Raw genomic sequence first — 21424 nt, 5'->3', positions numbered from 1 at the left:
GCTGATTTCCTTAAGAATGGATAGGTTTGATCTTCTTGCAATCCATGGGACTCTCAAGAGTCTCCTCCAGCACCATAATTCAAAAGCATCAATTCTTCGGTGATCAGCCTTCTTTATGGTCCAGCTTTCACTTCCATACATCACTACTGGGAAAACCAGAGCTTTAACTATACGGACCTTTGTTGGCAAGGTGATGTCTCTATGTATGTCTCTATGTCTCTGATGTTTACCCACATCTATAACGGTATTCTCTGTCAACCCCCCCCCCTTCTCTCTAACAAATGAGTACAGCTGCAAAGCAGCAGAGGTTTAGGTTGAGAGTTCTCCTTTATGGGCTCCCTTTCCAGGCTGACAAGCTCGACAACAAAGGCAGAAGTCACCTTCTTGATTGTTGGACTCGCTATTGGCAGAGATGGACAATGTGGGGGCTGCGGTCCCGGGTGCATTTTTTGAGGGACCCCACGACAGGCTGTGGAGACAACTTGGTCGCGGGACGGCCCGACGCCGAGACACCTCGCTCTTGCCCGGCCAGGTGCGACCCAGGGCGCAGCGGGCTCCCCCCGTGCCCCTCTCCCCTGGGGCAGCAGGGGCTCCGCCGCTGCCTGTTGGTCTCGCCTGCTCCAGCCCCAGAGCCCGTCTTGGCATGCAGGGAATAAATAGACAGACAAGTCCCCGAGGATTGCAAACCCTGGTTTAGCCAAGCAGTCCAAGTGGCTCCCCGGATTGTGGTCGCCTGCGGGAGTGGAGGGTGCGCCTCCCCAGAGACTCCGTCCCGTCCTTCTTCCCATGCCTTTCCCCGCTTCTGGCAGAGCCTTTTCCTCTGCGAGATGCCGCTCCTCTTTCTGGCCAAGGGAGGGAAGAGCTCGGAACCCAGTTACTGGTTCTTCTTTTCTTTTCGTTCTTGTTATTTTTTTAAATAGTGCTTTATTGAAATTAACACAAAAAGCATACAGAAGAATTGTCCAAAAAGGCAAAAAAGAGAGAGAAAATAAAACTTATTACATTACATCACGATATGTTCTTCTTAAATTTCTATTGACTTCCCGTCACCCCACCATGAATCCACCACTTGATCTATCTAGTGCACTGTATATTTCTGTTTTATTTGGTTAAATTTCATCAAAATTATGAAATCTCCTAATTATCCATCATACCGTGAAAGTCATTCAAAGGCTGCCACAGACATCACATTATTACAACAATCCTTTAAATATTTTTTAATACATATCCCATTTCCTAATGAACGTTTGATCGGAGTGACCCCTCATTTTTTGTGTGGTTCTTGTTAAGTCGGCTGTGTTTTTATTTTGCATTTCTTTCATTTTTCAATTCACCTTTATTGGTTTTTAAAAATAGAAATAACTTTCTTAACATAAAATCAAAGTTTCCGTTTCTTGCTGCTGTGCCTGTGTTTCTAGATCATAAGAAAGGAAAACCAAGACAGCTTCTTGATCCTTCGGCTCGTTCCCCTTCGACTTCCCTCCGCTCCTCGTCTGACTCTCTTTGGCCCTTCTCGGCCGCCCGGCTTGGCAAGGGTTACAGTGAACGGGGCGGGATTCCTAGAGAGGACGGGAAAGGCAGGCGGAGCCGGAAGCCCCGCCCTCCGCGTCTCTTCCGGCCTGGCCGGCGACCGTCCGGTGAGTCTCTCTCTCTCTGCTCCCGGGGAGGCGCCTGCCGAAGAAAGGAGCCGGACTCGGAAGAGCTTCCCCTGCAGGGCTGCCCTCGGGTGTCTTCCGGAAGCCAGAGAGTTGTTTCTTTCCTTGGCCTCCGGCGGGAGGGCGGGTGGTCGACAAAAATGGCCCTTCTTCCCTTATGGGGGACCCTAGAGCCCATCTAGAGTCCTTAGGAGGGTTCCCTGTGGGAAGGAGAGAAGAGCAGAGGCCCAGCAGAGAATGTGGAGGCGCAAAGCGGCTAGCAAGCCTGATCTTGATTGATCTGTTGCAACTGGGTCCTCACTCCCCACACGCAGGAGGGAGGAGGAAGCCAGAACAATGGCGCGCAAGCCGCCCTGTAGATCAAGACCACCCCCAGAAACATCATGCATACATCACAGAAAAGGCGGTCTCAAACAGAAATTGGAATGTTGTTTTTCCTGTTTGCCAGGTTATCTGATTGCCTTTCCTGATTTGTCTTTCCTGATAGGCTGTCACCCATTAAAATGCTGATTACTCAATTCCTGACACAATGGGAAGGCTCCCTGACCCCCCCTCCCTCCTTGCAGGGAAAACATTGGGTCAGTTTGGGAATCAAAATGGTTCCAGGTTGGTCTTCCTGCGCTGATCTATGGAGGTGCTTGGTTGGTACACTTATGAACATTACCATATATCTAAGACCTCAAAATTCCTATCACAGGTGTTCCATAGGGCGGGCGCCACCGCCGAGAAGTCCAGCCACTGCCTTAGCAGCCCTGTTTCCTCCGGAGCCTTTTCTTCTGACAAGGTCCTGCAAGGCAGTGGAGGTGTAGAAGAAGAGTTCTCCTCCTGGACGGGCTCCCTTTCCTCCACAGCACTTGCAGAAACCACCTTCTGTTGGTCTTGTCTGCTGAATCTGCTGGAGCCTCTCTTCATCCACTCGGGAAGTCCCAAATTCACGGAGGGTTCAAGACCCACTGGTTTCCCTCACCTGCCTTAGCTGGCCAGGTGAAGCCATTCCCGGGATTGTGGCTCCTGTCGCATGCTGGCAGCTGCTGGAAGGCATGGGCGAGAGTTGGGTGCAGGGTAGGGACCAAAGGTGGACCAGGTACCCCAGAAGGAGCATGACGGGTCTCCTGCCAGAGGTTCTGCCCCTCCCCTAATACCCCATACACCCTAGAACAAGGATCATAGGAATAACCGAGGATACAAATAAGTCTTTGAGTCTCCTGAGTCTTCATGTTATTTGTATATAACAAAAATAGCACAATAAATGTGCAAGAATATCTTCAGCATGTGGTTTATTACTAGTGGTCAATATATGAGTTCTTGGTTCGTGAATTGGTTTAAACAGAAACAAAACGGCATGTTGTGGAGGCTTTAGGTGAGATTCCTTCATTGCACAGGGTTGGACTAAATGACCATCAGGGTCCCTTGCAACTCTGAGTCTATCAAATGGGAGATAGGATAGAACAGAGTTAACAGATAATGTTCTAGGGCTGGGTGATGTCTAGTTTTCAGCATTGTAATATATCATACCGATATATCACAGTGTCTGAAATAAGCCTGGAACTGTGGAGAAGCAAATGAAAACTAGCAACTGCTACTACTTAGGGGTCTAAAACGGATACATTTTTAATTACCTTTAGCATATTGTTGCAGCAATTATTTAATAGGACATGTAATTTTAAAATTAGCACATTTTCTCTAAAGCTGTAGAAGTAATAAGTAGCATAGATATCAAAGGTAAGGTAAGAGAATGTTCCCGCCAAAATTAATTACATTACTAAACAAGAAAAAAAACAAATTCTCTGTTGCACTTTTAGATGTTAAAATATTATTCACTATTAAGTCTTAATTGAATTTGTATATACATCCCACAACACCAGTTATTTGATTGTTTGCTAATTTTCCTTTATAAACCAGTTCAAACTAGAAAGAATGGACAAAATTTCACCAAACAAAAATGTATTAAATAAAATGCATATATTTTGCCAGGCCAGGAAAATTTGCATTTTGGTGTTCACTGGCAACTGAGAGACACACAGAAGGGGAGAGGGGAGGAAAGAGGCTTGAACAACAGGACAAAGTTTATTTTATTTTATTAACGTAAGTAATAGCCTGAGATGAGGGATGTGGGTGGCGCTGTGGGTTAAACCACAGAGCCTAGGAGTTGCCTATCAGAAGGTTGGCAGTTCGAATCCCCGTGACGGGGTGAGTTCCTGTTGCTCGGTCCCTGCTCCCGCCAACCTAGCAGTTCGAAAGCACGTCAAAGTACAAGTAGATAAATAGGTACCACTCCAGCAGGAAGGTAAACGGTGTTTCTGTGCGCTGCTCTGGTTCGCCAGAAGCGGCTTAGTCATGCTGGCCACATGACCCGGAAGCTGTATGCCTGCTCCCTCGGCCAATAAAGCGAGATGAGCGCCGCAACCCCAGAGTCGGTCACAACTGGACCTAATGGTCAGGGGTCCCTTTACCTTTAATAGCCTGAGAAGTAATAACCCCAGTTTCTTTTTCCATTGGACTAGCTGCTGCTTCCAAGAGAGCTCCGACTGAGGGCAGCAGCCGTTCAAAGGACAGGGCTGGGCAGCAACCAGGAAAGGGCTTTGGGGGAGGCAAGGAGGAAAGGGCTTCTTGCTCTGGCGAGGCCTCTGGCGAAAGTCGGGGATCAGGAGACGCCTGCAGGCAGACCCTGCCTCCCGAGAGAGCCTAGAGAAGGAGCAAGGAAGGGAGCAAGGGGCTCCCAGCAAGAAGCCCAGAGCCGCCTCGGACCAGCATCTCCCTCCGCCACTTACCAGCCTGGCACATGCATTGAAAACAAGAAGCTCATGGTGTCTCTTTTCCTGAGAAAAGTTCCTGGATGGCTGCTTTCTTCAGCACCTGCTCTTCTGGTTTGCTTCCCCTTGCAGGAGGCAGGGAAGCGCTGAGGTGGCAGAGCAACAGGGGCGGCAGGAATCACGAAAAGCAATGACCAGCTTCACAGTTTTCCCCACATGGTTACTTTTTACATAGGGCCAGCTCACATTGTGGTTTATGATATATTGCCACGTTGAATGCTATGAAACTGTTACCATGATGTGGACTTCAGGCTGGTTTTGGATGATGTGCCGATATATCACCCAGCCCTAGTCTGGAGCCCTTGTGGTTGTGCTTAGATTAAGTAAGAGTAATGGTGGAACGGATTCCCTCAAGAGCTGCTGGGCCCCTTCCTGGGAAGCTTTGAAGCAGAGGTTGGAGTGCCATGGATGCTTTAATTGAGATTCCTGCATTGCAGAGGGTTGGACAATAATCCTCAGGGTCTCTTCCAAGTCTGTGATTGTATGTCACTAGTATTATTTATCAGTTGTTGTAGTTTTATTTCAGTATTGATTGTTGAATGCTAAATTGGCTTCTAAGCAGTTGACAAACAATAGTAAACATTGGCCAGGGCGCACCTGATCAGCTCCATCAATTGCACAGTGAGGGTCCCCCCCTAAAACAGCGCACAGGGAGAAAAGAACACAACGTGGAGCTCTAGCCAGTTACACAAAGATTTCCATCATTAAAATACATAATAAAATTATTCCATTAAAATGTTAAATAAGCATTTTAAATAATTAAAATGTGCAGCAAAACAATCCCATTAAAACAACGCAGCAAAGAACAGGCAGAAAACAACAGAGCAAAGTATAGTAGATAATTTTTATGCTATCTAAGACGAAGACCTTTTTCTTTTAGGGTGCAGTGTGTTTTGAAGATGTAGCTACTTGTTTCACAGATGAGGAGTGAGCGTTGCTGGATCCTGACCAGAGAGCTCTGCCTAAGGAAGTCATGGAGGAGAATCAGGGGATCATGGACTCTCTTGGTAAGGCTCCGTTGGATCATAATATCTGTTTTTAAATTCAAGACATATATCTATGTGATGAACTTCCCACCTACAGAATCTGGGATTCTAACACCCCACCAGCTTACCTTGAATGGAAGGCTACCTACCGCTTTTCTGTGAATATTCTTCCTCCGGTTATGCCTTTTTAATCATGATCAGGCTGAACTTCCTAGACCTTTTAAAATATAGACTTCAGAGTTGATGGGGAAGTGGAAGTAGCTTTTGTCAGGTTTTTTCTTTTTGCTTCCATCAGTTTTTGGTTGACCAAAGAGACAATTGACATTGGAGATGGAGTGGATTTCATGAGCCAAACAAAATCCATCCCAGGAACGAGCCAGACTTTTCAAATCTCAGGTTCCTATAAATAGGTCAGTGAATGCTAGTCAAAAAAGGCGGTGAACCCTGGAGTACAGAGCTTTCCAAACTTTTCATGTTGGTGACACATTTTTTAGACATGCATCATTTTGCAACACAGTACATTGGTACATCAGGTTAAGTACTTAATTCGTTCCGGAGGTCCGTTCTTAACCTGAAACTGTACTTAACCTGAAGCACCAATTTAGCTAATGGGGCCTCCTGCTGCTGCCGCACCGCCAGAGCACGATTTCTGTTCTCATCCTGAAGCAAAGTACTTACCTGAAGCATCATTTCTGGGTTAGCAGAGTCTGTAACCTGAAGTGTATGTAACCTGAAGCGTATGTAACCTGAGGTACCACTGTAATTCAGTTTTGCATCATTTCATGACACAGTAATTCAGTTTTACAAGCAACTAACCCTTTTCCAGCCCCAGGAGGAGCGTGGGGTGAGTTTGTGCGAAAGAGCTACACCCTGTAGTTGACACGCTAATGTGTCGCAAAACACAGTTTGGAAAGCTCTGTAGTAAGACCTCACGACTAATGCCCTCAGTTCTTCCTCTATCACAAGTGTTCATTAGCATTGTTCAATAATTTGGGGCTCCATTTCTTCCTGAGGCTCTAATCGGTTTCTCTCCTCGTTGCAGAAGGTGATGAATTGGAAATAAAGAAGGGAGGCCACCACAAAATCTGCACAGTGGAGAGGCCGTGTGGAGCGAACGTCAGCCAGAGCTCCCATATCACTTCCCATCGAATAAATCCTACTGGGGAGAAGCCCTATCAGTGCCTGGAATGTGGAAAGAGCTTAAGTAGTAAAGCAAGGCTCTTTTCCCATCAAAGAATTCATACAGGGGAGAAGCCCTATCGGTGCTTGGAGTGTGGAAAGAGCTTTCGTGAGATTACCAATCTCATGACCCATCAAAGAATTCATACAGGGGAGGAACCATACCAGTGCTTGGAATGTGGAAAGAGCTTTAAAATTAGCGGAAACCTCCGTGAACACCAGAAAGTTCACACTGGGGAAAAACCATATCAGTGCTTGGAATGTGGAAAGAGCTTCAGTAACAGCAGCTACTGTACTTCCCACCTAAGAATTCATACTGGGGAGAAACCATATCAGTGCTCAGAATGTGGAAAGAGCTTCCGACAGCGGTCCAATCTTACATCCCACCAGATAATTCACACAGGGGGGAAACCATATCATTGCTTGGAATGTGGGAAGGGCTTCCGTGTGAGGTCCTCTCTCACAGCACATCAAGTAATTCATACAGGGGAGAAACCATATCAGTGCTCAGAATGTGGGAAGAGCTTTAGCAATAGCGCAAACTTACATCGGCATCAGAAAATTCACCGTGGGGAGAAACCACATCAGTGCTTGGAATGTGGGAAGGGCTTCTGTGAGAGGTCCACTCTCAAGGCCCATCAAGTAATTCATACAGGGGAGAAACCATATCAGTGCTTGGAATGTGGAAAGAGCTTCAGTGTGAAGGCCAATCTCTCAGCCCATCAAAGAATTCATACTGGAGATAAACCATATCAGTGCTTTGAATGCGGAAAGAGCTTTAATACAAGCACAAACCTCCATAGTCATCAAAGTATTCACCGTGGGGAGAAACCATTTCAGTGCCAAGAGTGTGGAAAGAGCTTTCTGCGGAAGCGCGGTTTCACTTCTCATCAAACAATTCATACAGGGGAGAGACCATTTCAGTGTTTGGAATGTGGAAAGAGCTTTAAGACAAACGCAAACCTCCATAGTCATCAAAGTATTCACCGTGGGGAGAAACCATTTCAGTGCCAAGAGTGTGGAAAGAGCTTTCTGCGGAAGTGCGGTTTCACTTCTCATCAAAGAATTCATACAGGGGAGAAACCATTTCAGTGTTTGGAATGTGGAAAGAGTTTCAGTCAGAAGGGCAATCTCTTGACCCATCAAAGAATTCATAAAGGGGGGAAACTATAGGTTAAGGGTTGTTGTTTTACATCTTTATTGGTTTTTCTGTTGATTTACAACCACCCTTTTCATACACGTCAACATACACTATAAATAATTGAAATCTCTCAACATTCCACCATTGAACATGTATGCATAAACAAAAAATAAAATAAATATGTTACTTATCTACTGAACGTTGTTACTTTGTTTGCATTGGACTTCCACGTCTTACTAGGGTCCATAGAATTCTTTGTTGTATGCCTTTCCAGTTGTATCTATTTTTTTTAATAAGATTTTTATTAAGATTTTTACATTACAAAAAATAAAAACAAACAGAAAAAGAAGAAGAAAAAAAAACCTTTCCATCACATTATTTTTCATTTACTTGTTTCTTGGACCTCCTCATACCTCTCTTTTTTGTATTCCAATTCAATTTATTAACTCAGCAATTTGTTTCCCTCTTTATTCTACCCAAATCTTTATTCTTAAATTGTTGTGATCTTAAAATTTTACTTTTATGAACCCATTTTTTTTTCATATTCTTTTAACCCATTACAGCTAGAAACCTCTTAATTTTAATCCAACATTATTCTAAAGTTCGTTAATTTTACAATATCTCTGTAGATAATCTTTAAATTTCTTCCAATCTTCTTCCACTGACTCTTCCCCCTGATCTCGGATCCTGCCGGTCATTTCCGCCAATTCCATATAGTCCATCACTTTCATCTGCCATTCTTCCAAAGTGGGTAGATCTTGTGTCTTCCAATATTTTGCAATAAGTATTCTTGCTGCTGTTGTGGCATACATAAAGAAAGTTCTGTCCTTCTTTGACACCGATTGGTCAACTATGCCCAGAAGAAAGGCCTCTGGTTTCTTCAAGAAGGTATATTTAAATACTTTTTTCAGTTCATTATATATCATCTCCCAGAAAGCCTTAATCCTTGGGCACGTCCACCAAAGGTGAAAGAATGTGCCTTCATTCTCCTTACATTTCCAACATTTATTATCGGGCAAATGATAAATTTTCGCAAGCTTGACCGGGGTCATGTACCACCTATAAATCATTTTCATAATGTTCTCTCTTAAGACACTACATGCCGTGAATTTCATACCTGTGGTCCACAACTGTTCCCAGTCAGCAAACATTATGTCATGTCCAACATCTTGTGCCCGCCTTTCCAGTTGTATCTAATCTTCTATTTACCGTTTCTATTGGTTATCTTTACAAGAGTCAATCTAGCCCAGTCAAAAAATTCAAATCGCCGCAGTAATCTTTCAGATATTTTTAAAAATTACTCCAATTGCTGTTAACTTTTTGGTACTCTTGGTCTCTTAACTGCCCTGTCAGCTTATCCATCTCCACATATTCCATCAGTTTCGCTTGCCAGTCCCTCTTTGTTGGTATTATTATTATTATTATTATTATTATTATTTGGTCTTCTTTCCAGTTTTGTGCTGTCAATACTCTTGCTGCCGTGATGGTGTACATAAATAACTTCTTCAGCTCTTTGGGGATCTCATCCCCAATGATTCCTAGAAGGAAAGCTTCTGGCTTTTTTGGAAATGATAATTTAAACATCTTTTTTTAACTCATTGTAGATTGTATCTCAGAATTCTCCTATTTTTTTACATCACCATACATGATCCATTGCTCCTACTGCTTCGTTACATTTCCAACATAACTACTTCATAATGTGATTATGGAACATTCAGAAAGTATAAAACACCTAAGGCCAATAGATTCATCAACTTAAAAGGCAAATATAGAATTTTTCATACTATCAGAAAGACGCTTCCTGAAGATTAGCTGACATACCAGCTTCTGTGAATTGACAAGCATTTCCACATTTTTTCCAACAATTTTTTCACAAACCGCAGGCAGGCTTAATACCCCCCCCCCACCTATTGTATGTGGTCTTGTCTGTTAAGCGATGAGTTCAGTCACTTTGTAAGATATAATCTGCATCTTATCTGAGACTTTTACTTGTTTATTGAAATATGATTGTTGGTATTCCTGCTTTTCCAAAAGCCTTTCAAAATTTTGAACATATTTGTTTGCCAGATTTTCATGTTTTGACAGCAGATGTCTTTATATTGCTCGGGGCTGTCATGAAGGTGTAGTATGAATGTTAGGCCCAAAAGAAAATGGAGAATTCGCAAAGCATGATATGCTGGCAAGGGAAGCGAGAAATTAGTTTGATCAAAGAGGAATGTATGACTGTGGTGTTGTTTACTGAAAGGAAAAAGCCCCAGACAAAAACAGGGAGGAACTGGCAATGGGCCACGGACATGAGATAAAGGCCTAGGACACACTGTATGTTCTGAGGTGCAGCTGCAGAGGCAACTTGGTGGTGGTCCAGGAGGAGAGCAGAAGAGAGCGGGGAGATTCAATCCTTCTCCAAGCCAGCCCACAGACGGCAATGGGGGAAGAAGGCTATAAAAAGGACTCTCTGCATGCCCTCAGTGTGCCGGGACTAGCGCTACAGCTCGACACCCACAGCTCTTGCGTGAGGCATGATCAACCCACGTGAAGGGCCTTGTGAGTATGGGTGAATGAACTGTGAGTGTCTGAACCTCTTGGTACCAATGTATTAAAGTATACCTGACTATGTGAAATAAATGTTGCATGAAAGGTGTGTAAACCCAGATCTGGTCTCCGACATGTCTTATTGAAAGTCCTATAGCATATAGGATATCACTTGTCTCTCCGGATTTCAAAAGAACCAAGTTACCACGGTTTGGTGACAGGGCCATATTGGAAAGCTCACGATGTCTCAAACACATAGACTGAGGAGCGCTTTCATCTCCAGTCCATGTGAAACCAGTTCCTCATAAGGCTTAGCTTCCAGACCCTTGATCATCTTGGTTGCCCTCCTGTGCAGCTACAAATGGTAGAAAATAATTTAGAGGAAAAAGAAGAGGTGCACTCAAAGGGCGATTGCAGGAAAAACATTAGGGTCTGTAGAATACTGGAGAGTGAGGGTGAGGGAGGACTCACCCAATTTATCATCAGTTTCATTCTGTGGATTTTGATTTCTTCCCTGAAGTGTTCAGTACTGAGAACACTATCAGATTTTTAAAATACAGAATTAAGGATCTACCTCACCATGCATGTAGGGGAACTGAAGTTTGATTCGAGTGTGATTGAAATTTACCAGGGTACTTGTATGGAAACTTGAGAAAGTGCAGATATTCTTAGGCATTTACTCTGGCCTCAAATGAAGTCAGCTATGTGTACAGATGGGCCTTCCCTTCCAAGTCACTCTTCCCATACAAAGGGCATCTAATGGCAGCAAGCAATGAGATCCATGCATTAGCCATGCTTAGAATTGAACCCCTCCCCTCAAGATCTGGCATGTGATGGCAATAAAGAAGCAGAAGACTGGTCAAAGCACGTTCCTAAAATTGGCAGAAAGAACAATCCCTAAAATGCCACTGCACAAATTTGAGGGGGCCCAGCCCCCTCATTGATTATTATTTTTTGGGGGGGGAGGGGCACTGGCCCCCCCCCTATTTGGTTCTCCTGACAGGAGAAGAGGGTCTGAGGCACAGCTATAGTCCCTGCCTGCCACATGCTGTTCAGTGACGTGGAGTGCAGCCTCCAACTGCTCCAGGCTGCCTCTGGCTTCTCAGGTCACCCTCACTTTACAGTTTATAAGGTTTGTTGGTTTTTTTTATTTAGGCTGTTTGCCTGTGTTAATCCCATTCCTCACTGTTGTGTCCATTGGCTTGCTTCTTGTTGAGAGCTATCTTACGGCTCCGAGAAAAAAATTAAAACGTCTTCCACAATAAACTTGGATTCTATGACTTTAAAGCTAATCTCCCTTAATGTGAATGGACTATGCTTGAATGATCTGTCACTACTGGAGAGGGAGAACCTCAATATAATGGTTTTGCAAGAAATTAAAAATAAATAAATGCAAAAGCAATGACAAGCTTTTAAAAGTCGCCTGACTGGGTCATCAGTGCTCTGCCCTGGGAAACTAATAGGCAGCCAGCGCAGTCAGGCCAGGATCCATGTCATAGGCTCAGACCATCTTGTTGCAGTGAGCAACCTGGCTGCTGAATTCTGCACCAGCTGAAGTTTCCGAACCATCTTCAGATGCAGCCCCAAGTATAACATGTTCCAGTAATCTAAGCTAGGGGTTTGGGGTTGGGGTTTGGGGTTCTCTAGCTGGGCACACACCTGGGGCTGCACTGAACCCCCTGAAACCTTCAATCCAGAGCCATTGCAGTGGAAATGCTTGGCTCCAAGGCCAGTGTCAGACGCTCCTTGCAGTCTCCTCTGGGCTCCCCATCTGGCTGTGGCAGCGAGGGCAGGGCCAGGGGCCAAGGGCCGTGACCGGCCTTCTGAAGGTTGAGCCCAGCAAGGCTGGGCCTTGAGGGCCAGACCTTTGCTTGAATCCCACAGGGCTGAAGTGCCTTCCTCATCTCACTGAGTTGCAGGCCAGCTGGGTCTCTGGTCCCACCTAGCCAGGGATCCCCAAACCCACTTGCTCCCTAGACCTTGGAGGTCCCAGTTTCTGCCTCTAGCTAGGAGTGTGTCACAAGACTCTTTGACTGTTCTTCCTGCAAGAGACTTGTGGTGATTTGGTCTCTCTGAATTGCTATATTGTGCCCCTGCACTTACAAAGTTCATTTCTCAACTGCCCACATTTAAATTTTCATCAGTTTTATCATCTGCATCCCAGCAGAGAGATTCAATCCAAACTGGATCTCTCTCAGTTCCTCTTGGCTTTCTCCCCCTTGATCAGTTTAAAAGCTGCTCTGCCACCTTTTTTATTTTTGGTGCCAGCAGTAGTCTGGTTCTATCCCTGGTTGAAGGGGAGCCTGCCGCTTTTCTACAGGCCTGGCTTGCCCCAGATAGTTTCTCAGTGCCTAACAAATCCAAACCCCTTCTCCTGATCCCATCGTCTCGTCCACACATTGAGACCACAGAGTCTGTCTGGCTTTGTGCGTGGAACTGGCAGCATTTCAGAGAAAGCAACCTTGGAGGTCCTGGCTTCCAGTATCCTCCAGTATCTCACACTGAGCATCTCACACTGATCCTGGCCTGACTGCACTGGCTGCCATTTAGTTTCCAGGCCCAATTCAAAGTGCTGATTTTAACCTATCAAGCCTTAAATGGCTGAGGACCACAATACCTCAAGGACTGGCTCTCTCAATATGAACCGACCTGGATGCTGCCATCATCATCTGAGGCCCTTCTTCATGTGCCTCCTCTGGCAACACAAGAAGAGGTCTTTTCTGCGGTGGCTCCCTGCTTGCGGGCTGCTTTCCCTTGGGAAGCTCACCTGACACTATCATTTATATCCTTAGGCATCAGGCAAAACTGTCCTCTATAACCAGGCATTTGGCCTTTAGCCTTGAACTATCTGTGGCCTTTTAGAAGTAAGTGAGATTTTCTCTCTCTTTCCCCTCTTGTTTTAATGTATCTAGGTGTGGGGTTTTGGGTTGTTGTTTTTTTTGTAACTTTGGGTTGCCTTGGAAAAGATAAAGTGACCAACATGATGATGATGATGTTAGGTTCCAAATGCAGTGGTTTGTTTCATTTTCATCAGTGGAGAACTTAGCATGTGGCCATTGACATCAAGCTGAAGAGCCAAAGGATATGCAGATAACTGCAGTTAGTGAATACCAAATGTACAGCTAAGGGGCAACACTGTGTTGTTGTTTTTTAAGTGTTTTACTGGAATTTTACTTAAGCTCTGGAGAAAAAAAGAGAGAAGAAATGTTCTGTATATTTCCTGGCCACCAGCAATGGGGAACTGATGTTGTTGTTGTTTAGTCGTTTAGTTGTGTCCAACTCTTTGTGGCCCCCTCCACCAGAGCACGCCAGGCACTCCTGTCTTCCACTGCCTCCCGCAGTTTGGTCAAACCCATGCTGGTAGCTTCGAAAACACTATCCAACCATCTCGTCCTCTGTCGTCCCCTTCTCCTTGTGCCCTCCATCTTTCCCAACATCAGGGTCTTTTCCAGGGAGTCTTCTCTTCTCATGAGGCGGCCAAAGTATTGGAGCCTCAGCTTCAGGATCTGTCCTTCCAGTGAGCACTCAGGGCTGATTTCCTTAGGAATGGAGAGGTTTGATCTTCTTGTAGTCCATGGGACTCTCAAGAGTCTCCTCCAGCACCATAATTCGAAAGCATCAATTTTTGAACTGATAGGGATTGCTTAAACAAAGAGATGTGCACCACTCCAACCGAAAAAATCTATACCACCAGAACAAGGTTTGATTAAGTTGAACAGTTGGGAAATAAGGAATATTTCCAATAACTGTTTGTGAAGCTGGAATTTCCCCATTTTTAAAGCTCAAGCACAAAGACATGGGATCAGAAGGGCCCTGGGCTCCTACTTACGTCCTGTTTTAGGTTTCACGTCTGATGTGTCATTCTCTGTCCAAGCACAGCAATTCTGTTCCTGGCCGACTACTATTTCGCTGTAGTACGTGGGCATTTATGACTGCAGTGGGAAATTTATGGCCTCATCCATCATGCCCCTGATCCCCATTGCCCAACCCTGCTTAAACCCAGCAGTTCCCCTGGACTTAAGAGGAGAGATGTGTGTTGGTTGATACAGCTATCTTGCGGTGCCACACCTGACGTCTGAGTTTCCCCCTCAGCTGACAGCTTCAGGAAGGCAGTTGCACCTGATGTAGGGAGAAAGGGTTAGGCACAGCCTCTTCCTCAGCACTGCAGACCCAGTGCAAATCAAGGCAGGCCTGGCCATTTGAAGGGATAATAGAGTGCCTGGAAAACTTCATAATAGGATGTACCAGAAGTAATAAGCAGGAGAAAGTCAGTCAGGAAATAATGGGAATATTATAGGATGTGTTCCAATTTTAAATTGACTGCAAACTTGGGGCCCATTTTCCAATCTGACATTTGTAAGTCACCCCAGAAATCTGTCACTAGTTATCTGTATAAGGTCATGAGTTTAGACAGAGCTGGGAGCTGAGTAGTGAGAAAGATGGCAAGGAAGCATGAAGGTAGACTGCATGAGACTATGGAGTTGATGATGTGTATGTTTGTGGCAGTGCATTGCTGCTGTCACAGCAAGATCAAATGGGGGAGAAGTGATCTTTTCTGGTGTGTGTGCCCATACAGCTCCTTGCCAGGGGTGCAAGGGACCTAGGTATGCCTCTGCACCTCCCTTCAAATTATGATGAGATGATGATGCTTGACCTAATTCTGTTCTTTCTATTCACTCATCAAGCAAGAAAAGAGTTTTGTTTATGTTCAATTTATTGAAGATTTTCAAGCAGAGAAGCTTGCAATCCAGAGCAAGATGACTGACCACCCCAGACACATTTAAAAATAATAATCACTTTCCCTCATTCATATAGAGAGAGGGCCATTTCCCTCCACCATGGGGTGGGGCACAACATGCAATGCTAGCCCAGAAAGAAGCAACTGGATTTTGATTATATGGCAGTAGGTAGATGTTTCATCAAAGGGGATCTCAAGAGAAATGCTGGAATTCATTCAGGACCATGGAACTCAGAGTCTGCAACCTTTTGTCCACTTTGAGAGATTTTTGCCTTTGCAAAATTTCTGCCAAGCATACCTAAAAGTCAGAATGAGAGCAAAAAATGAAGTGAGGGAAGTCACATGACTGTTGCTTCCAAGTAACTACAAGTGAGATGGATCTTCTTTAAAAGCTCCACAACATTTCCAAGTGAGGCATTCGTGTCAACTACAGAGTATTTCTTCCCGTTCATTGTCCCTGCTGATGATCAGTTTTGGTGGTGAACGGGAAGTCTATCTATTAACAGCCCATGATGCCCTTCTAGCAAAATTTTGCTTCCCATCCCATCCCATGGAACTTTACTGCTCAGTCATGGATACAGCTGTCGAGGTGCTCAACTGCCTCATTCCTTGAGTCTGAGCAACTGAATCTGTATCCACCTCCCATGTGCCGGTTCATGACTAGGGGCTTCCAGATTTCACGGTCCTGCCACTGAGGACTTCTTGGATCATTCTTTGTCTAGCTCCTCCCCTTTGACCCTACCGCCTTGGGGGACCCTGCTGGGAGTACGAGACTCCCGATTGCCTCGCTCCCAAGGGTCATAGGAACGTGCAAGCCCACACACCACGACAAGGTGATGATCCAGTGAGTGAGAAGCACATTCAGAGGCACATTGTGTCTAACAAAGGAGGTGGAACAGAGTCATTGTGGCTGCTAAGCATTGATAGCCTTCTGTGAAAGACCTCCAAGCAAACTTGGGAAGTGAACCATCTGCCCCAGGACTTCGCTCCAGCCCATGACAGAACTCAGGCTGTCTCCTCCTTTCCTGCATTCCAATTTATTTATTACTACATTTATACCCCCCTTTTCTCCAAGGAGCTCAAGGTGGCGTACATGGTTCTTCCCCTTAGAAAAACACTGTAGGCTGGGTTGTGAGACAGTGACTGACTCAATGTCAACCTGTGAACTTCCTGGCTGAGTCAGGATTTGATCTCTGGGCTCCCAGGTCCTCTCTTACCACTACTCCACATTGGCTCAGTTGCCAAATCATTTCCTTAAATCCCCACCAAGACAGCTACCAAGTGTTTGCTGCACACAGTGGTGGCTGGCTTTGTGATGCGGGTGGGGCTGCGGTCTTTTCCTGGCTTCCCAGCACTGTGTGATGCTGCCAGTTACTCAGAGGAAGTGGAGAAGGGCAGCAGGGTCCCAGAGCAGTAAGGGCACTACTGGCTGTACATTTAAGGAAGCATCTTTAGCCCTTGTCAGTGCCTATTGGGGAAGGATCTTTAGCTGCCAGCTGTACAACAGTCAAGTGAAACCATCTTTCTTCACATAGTTATGTGAACTGAAAACTTGGCTGGTATTGAATGTTCCAAGCACTGAGATATTAGCACTTACCAGGCGTTCATCCCTTGAGGGTCACGGACAATCCTCTTGGCACAGTTAATATCATTTGTGATGTCATCATTTAAGAACGCTGGCAAAGATTTGTCAGAAAGCAAAGGAGGTTACTGGGGATTCCTAAAATGCAAACCCCCGAATACAAACACCCCTAAGGCTGCAGGGGCTGCCTCTGAACTGTGGAAAACCTTTCCCTAGAGCTCCATCCAACTCCAAGCCTGAATGCTTTTGGGGAGCACTTAAAGCATTTCCCCCTTGAGCTGGCATTCAGTCATTATAGCACCAAGCGGGGGATCCCTTCTAGTCAGCTGCATTCTAGCCAGAGAAAGAAATCAGTTCTTTAAAAATGGCCATCTCATCCTCCATCCAGACAAGCAAGGTCACAGTTCCAGGACACATTGCAACCCAGTAAAAGCAGGAGGATACAGAGGAGAGGCAGTGGGGCAGAGCATGGCCTAGTGAGAGGTCATGGCCTAGGACAGGGGTCAGCAACCTTTTTCAGCTGTGGGCCGGTCCACCGTCCCTCAGACCATATATTAAAAAAAATAAATGAACAAATTCCTATGCCCCACAAATAACCCAGAGATGCATTTTAAATAAAAGTACACATTCTACTCATGTAAAAACACGCTGATTCCCGGACCGTCCACAGGCCGGATTGAGAAGGAGATTGGGCCGCATCCGGCCCATGGGCCTTAGGTTGCCTACCCCTGGCGTAGGGCAATGTTTCCCAGCCTGTGGGTCTCAACCTGCAAGTGGGCAGCCAAACCTGTAGAAGTGGGTCAATTGCTTCAGTGCTTTCTCCCCCTGTTGGAAAACTTTGGCAAGGAGTGCTAGGACTTTTGTTCACACAGCTGCCTGCCTTCAGATGTTTACTTGAAATGAAAGGTTGGGAAAGGAAGGAAGGAGCTGTGGGGTTATCCTGCATGCTCAGGCTGCTGCTGCCTGCCAGCAAGCAGTGAGTGCCTTGTTTGTCCCACGGTATGTAAGGCTAAATGGAATGGAGGGGGTTGGGGAGGAGCAGCAGGAACGTCCTGGCAGATTCAGGATTCTGCTATCCACCAACCACCAGCAGGTGCCTCTTTTGCCTTGTGCTGGCGATGTTTTCTTTAAAAGGGGTTGGAAAAGTAAAGGAGACGCCTAGGTCTCCTCGCAGCCCGCTAGGTGGTGCTGTTGACGGATGGTTCTTTAGCCTTATGAAGATGCTTTTTAGAATTGGGATGTTAGCACTCAAGTAATGTTTGTGTTACTGCAAGAGAGATGTGCAAGCTGTGTGAGGAAGGTGGGAGAGATGTTATGTGTGATGTGTGTGTGTGTGATGGATAGAAGGGGGGACAGATTTACATGTTGCTTCGTGCAAGTGAGAAAAAGGGGTTACATTCTTCTTTGGCGATCACTTGTAGCCGAGTAAGATTGTCTTCCATTGTGCCACCCCCTGGCGCCCGTCCCAAATGCCCTGTCCACCAGGGGAGGGGGGCAGCAACCCACACTACGCTGCTGGTGCAGGCGGAGGGATGCATGCATGCACATGTGGTGCGTGAGAGAGAGAGAGGAAGACAAGCACCTGAGCAGAGAGAGAGAGGCATATCGGAGTGATTGTATATCTGTGCAGTATAAGGTACAGTGAGAGACACAAAACTTCATGTATGTCTGTGATGTGTATGTGCGAGGGCATGTGTGTGCTCTGTGTGTACACAATAGTGTCGTCTGGCTACCTTGTATAGATTTTCCTGGTACAGGGAGTGCTCCCTGGTGTTATTGCATGTAAAAACAATATTAAGTGACACAGTCAGGACAAAGAGGGCACAGCTGGCTTTCCATGGTAAACATGAAGTTTGCGGGGAGGGAAGCAGCAATGACTGTACTGTACTCTCTGCAATTTTCCCTATGCTCACCCCAATGGCTTTAACTCAAACAAATAAATGGAACCTATACTATGTGAAACATTTTGAATTTCATTATGTAGTTTTAATTTTTATTATTAACCCTGTCATTAAAAGTTCACCACAAATTCAACAAAGAAGGGGGTACAGGAAGTATAGGAGACACATTTTAAAATTTATTAAGATATTAGTACCAGCATTTCTGGAAGTCCTAAGGTCCAAAATTCATTTGACAATAAATCTGTAGTCACTAGGTCTTTTAAGTTTGGATTTGTAGGTCACCATAACGAAAACATTGGGGACACTGACAAAGGACAGTCCTGAGAGCTGGACAGAGACACCTGGGGGTGGAGGTTGTGGATTTCTTTTCTTTTTTTAAAAATCCAGCAGTTATTTTGTGTGAAATTCCCCTGAATGACAGCTTTGTATGCAATTTTCTGTAATCTAATGCACTTACGCCGGCTCCCTCGGCCAATAAAGCGAGATGAGCGCCGCAACCGCAGAGTCGGCCACGACTGGACCTAATGGTCAGGGGTCCCTTTACCTTTTTAATGCACTTTTGTATGCAATTTTTTTGTAAATATATATATTTATAGGCATACTGTGCCCAATGCAGCTGGCTTGAGAAGTGCATTGCAAGACTAGAAGTGTGAGTTTTGAAGAATGTGCAGTGTGTTTGTCCGTGTATTATTTCAGAAAGTGCAAATTAGGTAGATTTGAACTGAATTAAAGAAGTGGAAGCTAGCATTCCCTGTAGTATCAAGTTGCTTACCATAGCAGGAGATCCCACACGCATTGGCTGTTGAGCCATGTCCATTGTTGCACCACCAGCGGCTGCTTATCTGAAAGATTCCATACTCACGATTGCCGCTGGAGGTTTGTGGCCCCACGAGTCTAGTGTTAAATGAGCTTTGATGATAAGCAGTACAGATCCCTGGAACAAAGTGAACAAGAGAAGGCTTACAATTTGGGTACACGCTGGGTGTGCAATCTTTTTTGTCAAAGTTGCAGCATTTTGAAACAGAATAATTTAAAAGCATTCTTACAATGTTCACTGTAAAAGCTGTCTGTAACGTCTAACCCCCCCCAATGGTCTTAAATAGACATTTTCACTTAAGTTTCTTGCATTCCAGCTGACTAGTACTTTTCATAATCTCACATTAGTAAGGAGGATAAATTTGGTTTGGCCCTATGGATGTGCAGCTTCTTGATCTTTCAAAGATTAATGAAAGTTGGGGCATTCTGATGGGCAGTAGGGTTTGTGTGAACCTTTTCCTGAAAAGAAGTCCCCATTTCAGCTTTGCCCCAAAACACCAGAAATAGCAAAGATGAAGGGAAAGGAAGAGCAAACTCACAGTTGGCCAGGCTGACGCCACGATATCCATCCATCCCAGCCCGTTTCAGTCGCGCAGCCAGTTCACATCTCTTATACACTTTGGCTTCATTCCCTGCAAGGAGGAGGCAGAAGAGGGTGAGGGCCAGAACCTTCATCTCTGCGATTCCCTGGAGAGTGATGCTTGGTTCCCTGGGGTCCCCAGTGGCTTTTGTAGACCAAAGTTTTGGGCAGAGTCCAGATGGTAAGCAGAACAATAATGGGGGGGGGGATAAATATTAACAGCAACCCCACCCCCTGCAAAAAAACAGACACATGGTGCAATTCTGGTTGGATATAGGATAACAGTGTGCAATTTAGGAAATATCTCAATATTTACTTATCATTTTCAATGGAAGAGATTAAAGCAGGCAGCATGTATGCTCTTAAATATATAGCATCTGTGTAATAGTAAATAATTACCGAATAGGAAAAAAGCAGACTCCTGGGACAGAGGGACATTGTCCTGCCGTGACTGCTGAAGAGCCCAGACTCAATGGAACAAACTCGGGTTGGGGCAAATGTCAAAAATGCTTTTAAATGCTTTTAAATGTTTTTAAATAGTTTTTAATCTTTGGTAGTTTATTTTTTTCTTTTTCTCTGCTCTGTTGCGGGTGGGATAAACATTTAGTTGGGGCTGGGGATTAGTTTAATTTTAGTATAGCCGTAAATTGTCGTTGTTTTTTAATTAGTTTCTACTGTTTTATTGGTTTATTGTATAGTTTGTATTCTGTTCTGAAGGGGAGAGGCTCAGGGCTGCTTGGGAGTGGGTCCCAGCCAACAGAATGGCTGGGGCAGGTTCCACCGGGGGGGGGGGGGATGCACTGGGACACCCGATTTCAGTGATCACGGGCAGGAGGAGGAGTTACGCTAAGACCACCCCATGTCATTACCAAGGAGGCAGGTTTAGTTGTTGTTAAAAGACTATTCCTGCCTCCGGGTCTGGTCCTGACTGGAAGGACACTGGAATCAACAAGGGAGATCTACATGACCTGAAGGTGCTGCTGTGCAATGCCAGGTCAATGATTCACAAGACCACTGCCATCCATTATTTTATTGTGGATGGAGGACTTGACCTGGCATGTGTAACAGAGACTTGGTTGGATGAAGCAGATGGGCCTGTTCTTGCTGCTGCTTGTCCACCAGATTTCTCTTATGCACAGCAACCCAGGTCATATTTGCAGTGATTTTTAGGAAGTCATTAGCTTGTACCAGGCACCCTGTTGGGAAGACCCAGTTTTCTGAGTGCATGTTCTGAAAGCTGGGCAATAGGGGCAGTTCAGGATTCCTTTTGGTGTACCAACCTCCCATCTGCACCAAGGATTCCCTGCCCGAGCTGCTTCAGGTCTTGGTGGATGTTCTCCTGGGGACACCTAGTTTGATTGTCCAAGGGGATTTTAACATCCATGCCAACACAAACTTACAAGGGGCCGCTCGGGACTTCGTGGAAAACATGGCCTCCATGGGGCTGTCCCTGAATAAGTTTGGCCCAACTCATAGCTGCGGACAAGCCTTAGAACTGATG

General features: G+C 45.3%; 3 protein-coding genes across 4 annotated transcripts in view; 2 read left to right on the top strand and 1 right to left on the bottom strand.

The window, feature by feature from the left end:
* The window catches only part of PPP6R2 (protein phosphatase 6 regulatory subunit 2), a 1004265-nt gene that overhangs the window by 153584 nt on the left and 829257 nt on the right, over window positions 1-21424 (top strand). Inside the window, exon 27 of the transcript XR_014538743.1 lies at window positions 8049-8231. The gene's annotated coding sequence lies outside the window, so the exon portion shown is untranslated. The remainder of the gene's footprint in view (window positions 1-8048; window positions 8232-21424) is intronic.
* Window positions 1548-10425, top strand: LOC310742994 (uncharacterized protein). 2 transcript variants are annotated; one of them, XM_083573008.1, is made up of 5 exons: window positions 1611-1726; window positions 2353-2639; window positions 5349-5475; window positions 6497-8050; window positions 8962-10425. In XM_083573008.1, exons 3-4 carry the CDS (start codon window positions 5442-5444, stop codon window positions 7804-7806), a joined length of 1344 nt encoding a protein of 447 aa, XP_083429134.1. In that variant the 5' UTR covers window positions 1611-1726; window positions 2353-2639; window positions 5349-5441; the 3' UTR covers window positions 7807-8050; window positions 8962-10425. The 2 variants fall into 2 exon arrangements, with proteins under 2 accessions (XP_083429133.1, XP_083429134.1); XM_083573007.1 differs by lacking the exon at window positions 2353-2639 and having other exon boundaries at window positions 1548-1637.
* On the bottom strand, window positions 15003-20059 carry LOC310743120 (lysozyme C, milk isozyme-like). The gene is made up of 4 exons (XM_083573243.1): window positions 19883-20059; window positions 19300-19461; window positions 16642-16720; window positions 15003-15342 (listed from the first exon to the last, which is right to left on the bottom strand). The coding sequence occupies exons 1-4, from the start codon at window positions 20016-20018 to the stop codon at window positions 15276-15278; spliced, it is 444 nt and encodes a 147-aa protein (XP_083429369.1). The 5' UTR covers window positions 20019-20059; the 3' UTR covers window positions 15003-15275.

Source organism: Podarcis filfolensis (genome assembly GCF_964270895.1).
Source record: "Podarcis filfolensis genome assembly, chromosome: 10".
Taxonomy (NCBI): Eukaryota; Metazoa; Chordata; class Lepidosauria; order Squamata; family Lacertidae; genus Podarcis; species Podarcis filfolensis.
Note: the sequence above shows the minus strand (reverse complement) of the source record. Positions and strands in the feature narration are given on the sequence as shown.